This window comes from Mus caroli, unplaced genomic scaffold, assembly GCF_978045245.1.
Source record: "Mus caroli unplaced genomic scaffold, Mus_caroli_1 scaffold_3, whole genome shotgun sequence".
Lineage (NCBI taxonomy): Eukaryota > Metazoa > Chordata > Mammalia > Rodentia > Muridae > Mus > Mus caroli.
Genome location: NW_028227258.1, coordinates 71,225,493 through 71,240,603, shown reverse-complemented (window position 1 = coordinate 71,240,603; position 15,111 = coordinate 71,225,493). Strand labels below are relative to the sequence as shown.

General features: G+C 42.0%; 1 protein-coding gene across 1 annotated transcript; it reads left to right on the top strand.

Moving 5' to 3' along the window:
* Positions 1 to 149: 149 nt before the first annotated feature.
* S100a8 (S100 calcium binding protein A8) lies at positions 150 to 2,366 on the top strand. The gene is made up of 3 exons (XM_021159150.2): positions 150 to 207; positions 646 to 809; positions 2,175 to 2,366. Exons 2-3 carry the CDS (start codon positions 669 to 671, stop codon positions 2,301 to 2,303), a joined length of 270 nt encoding a protein of 89 aa, XP_021014809.1. The 5' UTR covers positions 150 to 207; positions 646 to 668; the 3' UTR covers positions 2,304 to 2,366.
* The last annotated feature ends 12,745 nt before the right edge of the window (positions 2,367 to 15,111 follow it).

The window sequence follows — 15,111 nt, the reverse complement described above, 5'->3', positions numbered from 1 at the left end:
CCCACTTCCTCAGACTCAGAAATGCTCACTGTACTCAGTGATTGCCACATGGGCTTGGTTAGGAAACAGAGGCTGTGGCAACTCTGGAAGGGAAGAGCGTTGTCTCCATAGCCCGAGGCTGTGGGCAGCTGGCCAAGCTTTCCTCTATAAAAGCAGCTGACACTTAGCCTCACATATCCTTTGTCAGCTCCGTCTTCAAGACATCGTGTAAGTAGGGCTATGTGACTCTGTCTCACAGTGTAGGCTTTCCTTAGCGAGGGTTGGGGGATAGAGTAGCCTTCTCTGAGAGGGCAAGAAAGGGTGGGGAAGTCTCCAGCACCGTTCAAAAGCTTGAGGATAAAGGAAGTGGAATGGTGTGGAGCCTTCTAGCAGTGTCTAGCAGAAGAGGGCAGGGAGTGTTTAGTGTGGAGAGTTTGCTACACTTGTGTGTGTGTGTGTGTGTGTGTGTGTGTGTGTACTAAAGTCTCTCCAATGCTCTCTCCTACCCCTTCCCATCAGAGATAGAGCCATTTTTTGGGTTTAGTTATCTGAGTGGTACAGGCCAGGTCAAAGCTCATTCTTGGGTTAAAAACCTGAATGCCCACTCAGTTGTCACCCTACCGTGAGTAACTGCAGCTCCCATCCCTCTGCGACTTTTCCTTTCAGGTGAAAGGAAATCTTTCGTGACAATGTCGTCTGACCTGGAGAAGGCCTTGAGCAACCTCATTGATGTCTACCACAATTATTCCAATATACAAGGAAATCACCATGCCCTCTACAAGAATGACTTCAAGAAAATGGTCACTACTGAGTGTCCTCAGTTTGTGCAGGTGAGGAGGTGTTGCATTCTCAGGGTTTTCTTTTCCTTTTTTCCATTTTTCTAATTGGGTATTTATTTCAATTACATTTCCAATGCTATCCCAAAAGTCCCCCACACACTCCCCCACCCACTCCCCTACCCACACACTCCCACTTCTTGGCCCTGGTGTTCCCCTGTAATGAGGCATATAAAGTTTGCACGACCAATGGGCCTCTCTTTCCACTGATGGCCGACTAGGCCATCTTCTGATTCATATGCAGCTAGAGACACGAGCTGGGGGGGGGGGTATTGGTTTGTTCGTATTGTTGTTCTATCTATAGGATTGCAGATCCCTTCAGCTCCTTGAGTACTTTCCCTAGCTCCTCCATTGGGGGCCCTGTGATCCATCCAATAGCTGACTGTGAGCATCCACTTCTGTGTTTGCCAGGCCCTGGCATAGTCTCACAAGAGATAGTCATATCTGGGTCCTTTTAGCAGAATCTTGCTAGTGTATGCAATGGTGTCAGCGTTTGGAAGCTGATTATGGGATGGATCCCCGGATATGGCAGTTTCTAGATGGTCCATCTTTTCGTCTCAGCTCCAAACTTTATCTCTGTAACTCCTTCCATGGGTGTTTTGTTCCCAATTCTAAGAAGGGGCAAGGTGTCTTCGTTCTTCTTGAGTTTCTTGCGTTTAGCAAATTGTATCTTATATCTTGGGTATTCTAAATTTCTGGGCTAATATCCACTTATCAGTGAGTACATATTGTGCGAGTTCTTTTGTGATTGGGTTACCTCACTCAGGATGATGCCCTCCAGGTCCATCCATTTGGCTAGGAATTTCATAAATTCATTGGTTTTAATAGTTGAGTAGTACTCCCTTCTGTAAATGTACCACATTTTCTGTATCCATTCCTCTGTTGAGGGGCATCTGGGTTCTTTCCAGCTTCTGGCTATTATAAATAAGGCTGCTATGAACATAGTAGAGCATGTGTCCTTCTTACCGGTTGGGACATCTTCTGGATATATGCCCAGAAAAGGTATTGCTGGATCCTCCGGTAGTACTATGTCCAATTTTCTGAGGAACCGCCAGACTGATTTCCAGAGTGGTTGTACAAGCTTGCAATCCTACCAACAATGGAGGAGTGTTCCTCTTTCTCCACATTCTCGCCAGCATCTGCTGTCACCTGAATTTTTGATCTTAGCCATTCTGACTGGTGTGAGGTGGAATCTCAGGGTTGTTTTGATTTGCATTTCTCTCAGGGTTTTCTAATGGTGCTGGGATGGCTGGCTCTCCAAGTTGCTTTTTGCAGTTAGCCAATACTTATCCACAGATAGTCCTCGCTTACTTTTCTCTGATACAGTCTGAACTCACCCCCCCCAATTCTTCTTGACAGAATGCGAATATCGAAAACTTGTTCAGAGAGTTGGACATCAATAGTGACAATGCAATTAACTTCGAGGAGTTCCTTCTGATGGTGATAAAAGTGGGCGTGGCATCTCACAAAGACAGCCACAAGGAGTAGCAAAGCTTCTGGCCTAGGGCTGGGTCCCTGGATATGTCTACAGAATAAAGTCATCATATCTCAGGTCTGTTTGAGTCTCTTGTCTTTCCTGGGGGTGAAGGAAGGGATGGAAAACTGGAGAGAACTGTCCTGTTTTGGTCCTAACTTACTGTTCTCTATGGTCCAGTCCTTTCCCATGACCGCTCCTCTGGTCACCAACCCGCACATTGTTCTCAGTCTCTTCCGGCCTGGGAACTTTGAGCCAGTGGTTCTAGGATTTAGGGATTTCCCAAAGTTTGTAACTTAGACTTGGTAGTTTTACTGGTTTATCCCAAATGGGAAATTTGGAAACAGGAGGATTCTAGGCAAATTGATGCTGTGCACATAACTTAGTTTCTAGTTAAATGTCTTAGATGTGACTTTTTGAAAATTAGTAGGATAGGTATGAAGGGTGTGTATATGAGGAAGGAGGAGGGAGGAAAGAAGGAGGGAGGGTGAGAGAGGAGTGATTTTCTGTCATGGGGTAGGTGGATGGTTTTTAGTCCTACATTAGGCACTAGAGGAGTACATCTGGTTCCTAGGGACATCTGGTCCCATATCGTAGTGATCTTTCCATTTTTACTCCAAACTTCCAACTCAGTTAAATGATACAGGAATGAGTAGAGAGGTCAGTGCACTCATAAAGCTCAAAGGACAGCTATGGTCATCTGTGAGCTGTTGACCTTTCCCATCATTACATCTGTGAATTTTTCCTAGGGACTGGTAAAATGAGGAACTCGGAGACCTTTCACCAGAGCTTAGCCATTAAACTGAATTTCCTTTTTTAATTTAAAAAATTTATTATTTTTAAAATAAAACATTTAAATTTCATATGTGTCCTGTATTTATATCATTCCTGTCTTCCTTCTTCCCCTTTCAATCTCCTCCACGTCATTTCCTCTCAACTGCCTTTCAAATACATGGTCTCTTTTTCTTTAATTATAATTGTTACAGATAGATATAAGAATAAACATATAAATACAACCTGATGAATTCAATTTGCTCATATGTTTTTAGGGGTGTCCACTTGGTATTAGATAACCACTCAGTGGACTCATCTTTGAAGATTTATTGTAATCCCTCTTAGCAGTTATTAATTGCCTATAGATCTTCATCTAGGGGTGGGAACCTATTCTTCCATTTATGTTGTCATGTCAATTGGTATCAGAATTGTTCAGGTTTTGTTTAGGCAGCCTAAATATTGTTGATATTTTATGGGAGCAGTTTCCCTGTCATATATAGAAGACACAATTCCACAGTAGACATTTTAATCCTCTGGCTCTTAACGGTATTTCTGAACCTTTTCCTGTGATGTTTCATGAGCCTTATGTGTAGGGGTTGTGTTACAGATGTATCATTTGGTGCTGGGTACCCTAACACCATTTATTTTCTGTATACATTTGACTAGTTGTGACTTCTGTAATGTTCTCTGTCTGCTGCAAACACAAGCTTCTTGAATGAGCAGAGATAAGAGCCACACTTATCTGTGGGTAGAAGGATAAGCATCTAGAATATACTTAGAAATCATTTTGGCTTTAGGAAAATGGCAGTTGTGAGATCTCTTGTAGGGTCTATGATCTTATCATCTACAAGTAGATGGCTAGGATTACAATAAACGATGTATTACCTCCAGTTGAGTGGACCAATAGATGATTGTTGGTCACTGACAAGATAAGAAGTGCCACTATTGCATCTTTGGGGATATCTTACCAGACTGGTCATTGCTGCGGTTCACAGGCCTAACATATGGTTAGGACTATTGGTTGCTTTCCTCCTTTGTCTGCTATCATAGTCCCTTCCTGTACCATGAAAGCTCATTTCAGAGAGGAGGCTTATATGTCAGACTCAGACTGATTACTCCAACTCTTATGTTTGAAGTGTGTGCTGTCTTCAGCAATGGGGATTTACCTTCAAATTCTGGGAGACAGTCAAGGGCAACAGCAACACTGTACATTGTTTTGGAACTTGCTTAGACTTCCATGATCAAATAACTCTAAAGGAAGAAGTTTAGTTAGGGTTTCTATCACTGTATTAAGATACCATGAACAAAAGCAACTTGGAGAGGAAAAAGCTTATTTTGCTTATACTTCAACGTAAGAGTCCATTACCGAGAGAAGTCAGGGTAGGAATCTAGTGGCAGAAACTGATACAGAGGCCACAGAGGACCACAGAGGAGTGTGGCTTGTTTTTCGGGTCTTGCTCAGTCTTCTTTATTCCACCCAGGACCACCAGCTGAAGGGGGGCACTGCTTACACTGAGTTCTGCCCTTCCAATCAGGAAAGTGGCCTACTAGCTTGCCTTCAGACTAATTGGTGGGGGAATTTTCTCAATTGTGGTTTCTTCTTCTCAAATAACTCTAGTTTTGTGTTAAGTTGACATAAAACTAGCCAATACCATTGACTCCTTGCCAATTCAACACATACACATATAACTGTTAAACCATAACTATTTCTTTCTTGTTCATTTCCAAGATCTCATATTAATATCAATATTACAATATAAAACAAATAAAATTAAAATCCCTACCGTCTTTATAAATTTAGTCTCTACAAATCATCCGAAGTCCTTTTCAGTTTCTGAATCTTCTCAAACGTATCCAGAGTCTCTCTAAAGCTTCAAAGCTCTTAACTGTGGACTCTTATAGAACAGTTACAACAACGAAAATAAGTTAAACACTTTCTTATTTCAAGAAGAAAGAACTAAGGTACAGTTTCAATCAAATAAGAGCAAAGCCCAAATCCAACAGTGTAAAAAATTCACTGCTTAATGTCTGGGATCCACTCACCCACTGGGCTCCAAAGGACCCGAGTTCCTTCTTTGGCTCTGCCCTCTGCAGCATGCACAGCTTATCTTCTAGACTCAGGCTGGCTGAACTTGATGGTTGTCCCATAGTGCTGCCCTATCCAAAATGTGGGGTATCTATTACGATGAGGCTGTACCTTCATCAATAACCGTTCGTTCATTCTCTTAAGGGATTATGACCCTGCCACATAGTGCCAAGTCTCAATTTCTTTCTCTGATCCCTTTAATCCTGTAATAAGACACCATGAACACCATGAACTTCAACTGCAGCTTCACATTTGCCAATGGCTTCTCAAAGTGCCAAGCCAAAGCTGTTCTCAATGACCACTTCATGTCTTCAAAACAAGTACCAGCTGGGACATTCTTACACATTACCAAGTTTAGCTGCCAGCATAAGTTACAGTCTTGACCCTCTCTGGATAGCAATTTGAGTGTTGAGCCTGAGAAAACACTGCCCAGAAGATTTCACATCAGTAATGCTGATCTTTTTTTAATCACAGCTAACTTCTCAGTCCCATCTGACCAACATCAATTGTCCCACTAAAGCAAAGGTTTCATTTTAATTATTCTAAATTCAAAATATTGAATGATGCCAATGGAGTTTTTAATGGACTCTTACACTTTTCTTTGAAACATCACAAGCCAAGCCTCTATCCTCTGCATCACTATCGGCATTATAAGTTCCCACAGTAGCCCGTTAAGCTTTGAATACCCAATAGATTTTCTAGTTCCAAATTCCAAGGACCTTCTTCAATCCTCTCCAAAACATGGCCAGGTCTGTCACATCAATACCCCAATTTCTGTTTTATTTAGGTTTCTATTGTGGTGATAAAACATCATGACCAAAAGAAACTTAAGGAGCAAAAAGTTTCTCCTTTATATTTTACAGCTTGTAGTCCATCATCCAGGAAAGTCAGGGCAGGAACTCAAGACAGGAACCAGGAGGCAAGGAGGAAAGCAGAGGTCATAGAAGAACATTGCTTACTAGCTTGCTCCCCATGGCTTACTCAGCCTGCTTTCCTATACCATCTAGATCACCAGCCCAGGGATAGCACCGAGTAAGCTGTGCCTGCCCACATCAATCACCAATCAAGAAAATGGCCCACAAGATTGCCCATAGGACAATTTGGTAGGGGTATTTTTTTAACTGTGGCTTCTTTCCCCCACAGATGACTCTAGTTTGTGTGAAGTTGACGCAAAACTAGCTTGCATAGGAGGGGCTTCAGTTAGCTTTGCCTTTTGTGGAGATCATTATCACCTCAGGTGAAATAACTTCGTTGACTACTTATATTTACTGTTTTTTTTTTTAGGTTATTTCAGGTTATGCACTCACACTGGAAAATTCAGGGCTAGGTACCATAAATGAGAGAGCATGTGGCATTTGTCTTTCTGGGTGTGGGTCTCTTCACTCAACAGAATAGTTTCTAGTTACATGCATTTACCTGTGAACTTGGTCTTTCTTTACAGCTGAATAGTTTTCCATAGTGTGTATATAGCACATTTTCACCATCAATTCATTAGTTAAAGGATATTTAGGTAGTTTCCATTTTGTAGCTATTGTGATTAGAATAGAAATGAACATGGCTGAGCAAGTAGATGCTGGGTAGGGTGTGGAGTCCTTTGGGCACAAGCTAAGGAGTAGTACGTAGATGATAAAAAGTCCTTGTGCATATACATAAGCACTGGAGAAGCCAGTTAAATACACAGGCATTCTTCAAAAGAAGGAGATGTTTTAACCCGCCTTCCTCCTGAAATTCTGGGAATAGATGTAGTTTACAACCTGGTAATTCTTTGTTCTCTGATGAATCAGTCTTTGTCAATATCTCCTTCATGTTTTGCTTATACCAGACTTTCACCCTCTTGACTTGCAAAATCTTGAACATTATGGTAGGCCATAAAATTCATCGTTTTGAGAGATGTCATTGGTACTTTACAACAGAAAATCCTGACTCCCACAGACATTGTGCTTACCTCAGCCATCCTCCTTAGACCTTTACGTTGAACATTTTTTCTAAGTCAGCAGAATCCATCTTTACAGAAGTCATGTGGATTTTTCAAAGCGCTTTAATGAAGACATGCCTTAAGCTTTGTTGTACTTGTGGGGCTGAGTTAATTGTCATCAGAAAATCTTTTTCTAAAATTGTGCTGTGCCTAAATATGTCAAAAATAAATAAGCTGAGATCAGGCTCTAGAAGTTTTGGCCCATCACCAGTTACCTAAATTGGAATGAGCTGAGTTTCATTTTTGTCTCTTCATGTATCATTTTGCTGTCATCCAGAAAGCCTTCAGGGACCCCTTTCCCCACCTACAGTTGTGTAGCTGGGCTACGTGGTAGATCTCCTTTGAGCTTTGTGAAAGCTACCCACACTGTTTTCTATAATGATGCACCAGTTTGTACTCCCACCAACAGTGAAGGAGCATTCCCTTTTCCCCACATCCTCACCAGCTTTTGTTGTAAGCTGTTTTGTTTATCTTTGCCATTCTGACTAGGGTAAGAGGAAACCTCAAAGTTGTTTTAATTTGCATTTTCCCTAATTGTTAAGGATGTCAAACACTTTTTGAGATATTTCTTAGCCATTTTAATTTTTTTTTGAAAAAATTTTGTTTAGATCCATAGTCCATTTTTAAAATTGGGTCATTTGTTTTCTTAATTCTTTCCATAATTTGGATATTAATCCACTATCAGATATATAGCCGGCAAAAGTTCTCCTCTATTTCATAGGCTTCCTTTCTACTTGACTGATTGTTTCTTCCAGGCTAGGGCAATGTGCAACTAAATCAAGGCCTGGAGTTTGGGATGATGTAGATGAGACTTATCAGACTAGGGTGATGTGCAGAGTGTGACCTGAAGTAGGTCTTGGGATTGGAGAGGGTGCAGGAAGCCTAGGGTTTGAGAAAGTCACCAGACTGTACCTACCCACAGAACGAGTAACCTACTTCTGGCCTGGAGATGGTTCAGGTAGGTTAATGTCAGGTAATCTGACCAAACTGAGCTGGCACACAGGGTATAGGACCAAGGTCAAGCCTTGGGGTTAGGAAAGACTAAAACTATAAATTATTATTAATTGTTTTGTCACCATTTGTGTGTGTGTGATAACATACATATAGGTCACAGGTCAACTTTGTCTCCTTTCCATCTTCCACCTTTACATGAGTTCCAGAAATTGGTCTCGAGTTGTCAGACTTGTACAGCAAGCACTTGATCAGATGACCCCTTGGTCTGGATTTCTGATCTGTGGCTTGGGAAACTTTGCATTGTTCTTACTTGTGTGTTAGTGATGCTGAAGATAGAGAACTGTTACTACAATCATTAAACCAGGGTTGTTGACTTGGCCAGAGTCCATGGTATACTTTACGGTATCTCAGAAGTTGAACTGAAGAGAAATGCTGCATTTGGAATACATGGGTGTATAATGTTCCTCCACAGCAGTCACCACATTCTCAAAAGTGTCAAAGATGGATCTGCATCAAACATGAAAACCTGAGTTGGATCCTCAGAACTCATTAAGGTCGAAGGAGAGAACAGATTCCTTGAGTTGTCTTCCACAGGCACACAGTGGCACACACAGCCACACACTCTCATGGTAACAATAATGTTAAACAAAGTGTCAAAGCCTTCAAAAGTTTGAGAACAGGAACACTAGCTGTTGGATTTCTGTAGTGCAAGTGGATTACTGCTGTGGGCTGTATTTTGGATAGGTGGTTAGAGCCTTTGGGAAGAACCTGTGTTCCCAAGGGTAGGATCAGTGTTTACCTGCTGCCCACAGCCCTTCATGATCTTGCTCTGGAAGCTTAAGGTGTCCTGATCTGGGAGGTGAACAGCATCTTGAAGTCTGTATCCTAACCACTGTATGATTGCTTGGACAATTGTTCCCTTGCTTGGATAGCTACTGTGCCTTGGATTCCTAAGCTGAACTGAAGAAAGGAGCTGACTTTGCGATGGCCAGGGTGAGTATTCTTTGGAGAATATGGATATGTTTCATGTCCGAGAGAAGGAGAAGAGAGACTAATGACACAGGAATTCACAAGGTTATGTAGTTCCCTAAAGGCAAGTAAAATGCTGTCAGATATTTAACTTGCTGCTAGTAGGATGGCTCATTTTTGTGCATTAGAGTTAATGTTTGTAGTAGACTCTAAATGCAAATGTAGAGGAAACAGTGGCACCTTTTTATTTAGCAATGTTTCAGTCAATCGCCAGGTGATTATCAGCAACATATTTGTACAGCCAGTGGGCAGCCAGTCTGCTAAAAGATTGGGACTAAATAGATATGGAATATAGTCACAGAATAGGAAATAGGAATGCATGTCACATATATAGAGAAACAGGCCTTAAGTTCCTGAACAAAGGGGGCTGACAAGAACACAACCAGGCTCCCTAATGTCCAATGTCAGAGGCAGTGTGACTGTCATGTCTCACTATCGTGCATTAACCAGTCCTATACATCCCATGTGCCACATATTAACCAGGCACATTGCTTTACCATTTACTCTCAAATGTGCTCTGGACTTTTTAGGCACTTAGTGTTAGCCCAAATCACAGGTGGATAGGCTATTTTAATGCATTTTGGTCATACAAAGGGACCTGACCACTCTCTACCACCTCCTTCTCCTTAGGACTTAAAAGAACACACCTTACTTTGTTCAGTGGTAGTGGGGAGCTAAGATTTTTTCTTCAGCTCTCTTCTATGCTATTGGCATTAATAAACACCTTGCCTAAAGGAGGAGTCAATTACCTTTCTCTCCAATCTTCTCTTTACTCTCCCCCTAAAACCCAACAGGGAAGTGAGTAAAGCACTTTCTTCAGTTTTACGGAGGGATATCTTCTTTCATCCTCCTCCTAAGGCAGGAGTATGGAACACATTGTGCAATACAGAGGCAAGGATAACCCATCTTGGAGGACTTCTGTTTGCTAACGTTTTTCTAACTCACAATTCAAAAGTGAGCAGCTGATGTCAAAGTGACCTAGGGAAAAGATTGGAGAGTTTCTGGATTCACCAAGCCACATCCTCGCCTCATTCAGTACTGAGAGAGTATGGTATATGGAAAACAGCTCCAAACGCACAGAAGAGAGCAGCCTGTTTATGCCTCTCAGCTATCTACTTGACTTGGGTGGTGGTGGTCCTGGTAGTCTCTCTCTCTCTCTCTCTCTCTCTCTCTCTCTCTCTCTCTCTCTCTCTCTCTCTCTCTCTCTCTCTCCCTCCCTCCCTCCCTCCATCTACCTATCTATCTATCTATCCATCCATCTATCTATCTATCTATCTATCTATCTATCTATCTATCTATCTATCTATCTATCTATCTTTGGGAGGACATGTCTCAACAGTTTGGATTCCTCTTAAAATTCTCTGTTGAACTTGCTGTCACCAGCTTTTTGGAGGATATGTATTCTTAGTAATGCTTACCTTTAGTTGAAATTCTAGTGAGTTATGCTTTCTCTGAGCCCACCCAGATGAACTCTAAGGAAGGTGGACCAAATTGCCCTATGAACGGGGCACCAGTTGCGAAGAATTAGATTACCAAGTTATCAACAACTGATTCCAAGCTCATGCTTGGATAGGGAAAAATGAGGTGAGAGAGACAGGTCCTTGATGCGCCATGGAGGAGTGGGCTGGGATTATCACTACAGACAACACTGTGTCCATCATAGGAACCAACGGGCAGAGTCAGATAGGAACTGTGGCCTGGTGCAAGGTGATTTGGTTTCCTGTTTCCTCAGAGGCAGAAGAAGAACAATGCAGTGGGAAGTTGAGGATAGGTGGCTCAGCAGGAAACCTCATGCAACACTTGAGCCACAGAGAAACCTCCAGCCACTGAGATTTCCGGGACCTGCAATTTTCCTGTCTATTTAGGTTCTCTACCCAAGGCTGAGTTCAGCCTGATTGTAATGGTCCAAAAGGGCATAGAGAGAGTCTGAAACTGGACCATCGGTCTCAAGCAACTGAGCACAAGCAGTTAGTCTAGTGGGAGATTCTGTACACATTCTTCTTGGGGGAGGAACCATATTGATCCAGACCGTATCCCACCTGCTGATCTCCAAATTCAAATGGTTAAAGAGGGCCAGGCAATCTGGGACTTATTGGGATCCAACTGTGAGGCAGTGTGAAAAAGAAAGTAATTTCCAACTCAAGAAAAGACAAATGGTGACTCCTTATTTCTTACTGTCATCTATTTAGAAGAAAGTAGGTCTTGTTCCTTGTTATCGTTTGCTACTTGAGAAAAGTGGACTGCAAAGTGTGTCTGATTACAAAGTTTCAGCAGATAAATAAGGGCTTGCTTTCTATCTGTTGGACAAGGCAGAGTATTGGTCAAGATGATGAACCCCAGACTGTGATGGCCTTCACCTTGTTTAAAGCTTGGAGAGTCACTTAAGAACCTTAGATATTTGTTTTTTGTCCTTACTTTGAATATTCTTCCAGCCACTCTTTTAGGAGAAAATAGTTGATGATTCTTTTACTTAGGAATTAATCAACAATTTTGACACAGGCCTCCCATGCTTATTGGTAAGTTTTCACTTTTGCTTGAGATACCGTGGTAATGTATTTCATGTATTTCTCATAACAGCCTTGTGAGAGAAGGAATCCTGATTTTCATTTTGCTTATGAAGAGATCCAGAGAGGTGAAGAAACTTGAAAACCTGTTAACTGGTCTAGCAACTGCAGAGTAAAGACCAGACCCATGCTCACCACAGGTGGAAGAGGCTGCTTAATGTGTGTAGTGCTCTCTGCTAGCTTATTTTCTTCTAGTCACTAGATTTTAGTGAGTGGACAGGGCCTACCTTCCCTCCTCTCCATGCTTGCTTCTCTAGCCTTTTCCTATCTTCTCCCTTCAGTGCCTCTGCTGCACAGGGTGCCAGGCAGGTGCCAGTGAACTTGTCTCTGAGGCTCTTTTTTTCTGCCCAGGCCTCCACCCAAGATGCCTCAGGACCTGAAGTCCTGGTGACTCTTTCCTGGTGTGAGAAATCCTCCAGACAAGGATAATTTCCCGCACATGGAATAAGGAAATTGGCATTTTGATTTCCCTAAGTTCTTGGGGATTTTCCCATTCTTCCTCAGATGTACAAACCTTTCTTCTAGTCTTTCCTGTGCTCTGAAATATTGTTGGCTCAGCTTTCTCCATTTGGAGTACCCCACCCCAGACTCTAACAGCATACATGCAGCCTACCATTAGTTTGATGCAAATCCTACAACCTGATTGAAGAAGGACAGCTCAGTACAGTTTACCTGAAACCCAAACATAAAGTTAGACAGGTTTTACACATCGCCATGGTGTGTAAGGTAAGTATACTTTGTAGTTTTAACCCACTACCCAATTCATGGCTTTGAACTAGAGATTCTTACAAATGAGCTTTCCCTGGCTGAAGTTACAAACACTGGATTGGCTTATAAATTCGTTCTTAGGGTGCTTGTCACACCCAGGTAGAACATGTTGCTTGGGACTTTTGCATCAGGAGGCATTTGTCTGAAATGATTTGTCAGGCAGATCGTCTGACATCACATGGTTGCTTGAAATATCCTTCCAGGAACACAATCCGACAGATGACTATATTCTGCTGTATGTGTCATCATATCTGGAATAGTCACATATGCCCTGGGAAAGCAGTATCCAACCTGTCATTGACCCTAGTGGGATATCTACACTACCACCTGGTCTATTTAGGACCACCAAGACTCACTGAACCCAGTGGCGATAGATATGTGAAAACTCTGATTCTTTCATGCAGAAGAGTGTCACATTTTGTTACTATAACACCTCCTGCTGTACATGGGTAAACTTCTCACATATTGTAGAGAAACAGTAGGAGAAACCTTGAAAGAGGACCCCTATTAGTTGCAAGCAATGGGACTGCTTAAAGGGCCCCTTTGGCTTTTTGTAGTAGTTTCTCCTTCCTGGATATATGGGATTTTGGAAGGGGTCATTGCTCCAGACCCAATTATCCTGTCTGTTGTAGGATCTTCCTGGTCTAGTGAGTTGTGTTCTGACTTTGGCTCCACAGTGATACAGTGTCAGTCCCTGTGCATTGTGGATCTGAGAGACAAACCTTGGTCATCAGATCTAGGGAAATATGAAGGCACATGGACTTAGGTTGCTTTCTATGAGTTGAGGGATTGGTCCCACATGGCTTTGGCTGATCCAGTGATATCATTTACCTTGGTATATAAAACCCAAGGAGTTCCTTTGGAGACTCTCAGTTCCTGTGCATCATGAGGGCACATATAGATGAAACTCCATTTGCTTTGGGTGGTTCTGAGGGACTGGCTTGCCACAAATTTTAGTTTTCTGTTGTCTGTTCAAACTCTGCTTAAACCTGTGTGAGTGTCCTGCCTTACTGGCCTCCTATAAGTGGCAAAATAGCCAGAGCTTCAGAGGTGCCCCACAAATGTCTAGCTCCAAGCTAGTCCCAGCTACTTTCTCATGGCTTCTCATTGACAGAGCATATACTTTGTTGAGTACCCCTGCCCCCAGAATGGAGCCATGCAGCTCTTTGTACCATGCGCTGCTTCACCACAGTGACTTTAGTGTTATTGCTGAGAAAGGTGCATGAACTCGTTCAGTTCTAAAGTCTCAGAGGGCAGCTGTTGGTGCCAGTTTGTTCTTGAACTTAGCCTAGGGCTTTTCACACTGTGACCCTGAGTATAGAATTTTTTTTTGTTAAGTCAATTTCATTTGCAGTTTAAAAATATTTCAGAGTGTCACACAATTACATTTCCTCATTTTCTGACCTGAAAACAGACATCTTAGAAGGATTTAAAAAAAATCAAATTAGGTATGTACAAAATGCAAAAATCATGTGTGCCATTTGATTCACAAAGTGTAGCTTACAGGAACATATTCTAAAGATTTAGAACAGGCAGCCAGAAGAAATATGACTGAATTCAGTAGCCAACAACTTATACATCTAAAATAAAACCTATCAGAGCTGTAAACCAGAGTCTGAGAGTTTGTTATATATCTCCAGGGGGCAAAAGAGCAACGACTCAAGCCTGTCTAGGAGGAAAGGGGTTTTAAAAGTAAAATTGGGAATTAACTGTAAAGACAAGGTGAAAACCAGAGGTTGGACCTGACAGAAGAATGTGTCTTACAAAAATCATTTTTAAGAAAAGGTTGAGAAGGTTTTATTTTCTGAAATAAAAATGTTTCCTGATTTTAGGGAGTTTTATAACAGCAAAGGTTTTGGTGACAGGTGAGTTAGAAAACAGAAAAGTTACTTCACTTCTCTAAACCCATTCCTCATTGTGAAATAGTCATCTGACCACCCCCAGCCCCAAGGCTGTCTCAAAGCATTTTTGCAAGGTGGTGTCTGGTGTGTTGTAATTGCCCCAGACCTCTTTACTTCTTAACAAAAGGGGATTCTTGTCGATTTAAAAAAAATTGAGAAGGCACCGTAGACAGTTCCCACACACCTGTGCTTGGTTTCTTGTGTGATTTAACATCTATTATGCTTGTTAAAGTTGACCAATCACCACTGATACATATTGTAAGAATTCCTTTCATTTAGATTTCCTTAGTTTTCAGCTGAAGCCTCTGCCCTTCCAGGATTACAAGTTCACTCTGAATGTTTTCAATGTCATCATTTTTATTGTCATAAACATTCAGCAAATGCCTCACCTTGTTCTTAACTTCCCAGCAGTGAGACTTGCTGTCTTGGCCTTTGATAGTAAGCAAGGGTGGAGCTGAACATGTAAGCTGGATCCAGTCTTATGTCTGAAACCTTTTGGGGAAGTTGGGTGTAGGTGAGTGGCAATATGTGAGGCTTCTGACTGTGAGACGTGGGTGAGTAAAGCCTGGGCAGCCATTGTTGAATCAGAGCCTCAGATTGGAAGTTGTTCTTGAGCACTCTCCTTAAATCATTTCAGAATGAATTAAAGAGATTTCTTCACCTAAAGCCATATGAAAAGCTCTGTGCCTAGTGTCTATCAGTAATACTTGCTTCTTCCCAGAATTCACATTTGGGTGTTGAGGAATAAGTGCCCTTACTTTGGTTAGTGGC

Bases quoted from the DNA above. Each gene is read 5' to 3' on its own strand.
- S100a8 (XM_021159150.2), top strand. From the start codon at position 669: ATGTCGTCTGACCTGGAGAAGGCCTTGAGCAACCTCATTGATGTCTAC. The intron at 810-2,174 runs GTGAGGAGGTGT...TCTTCTTGACAG, and splicing joins AGTGTCCTCAGTTTGTGCAG to AATGCGAATATCGAAAACTT.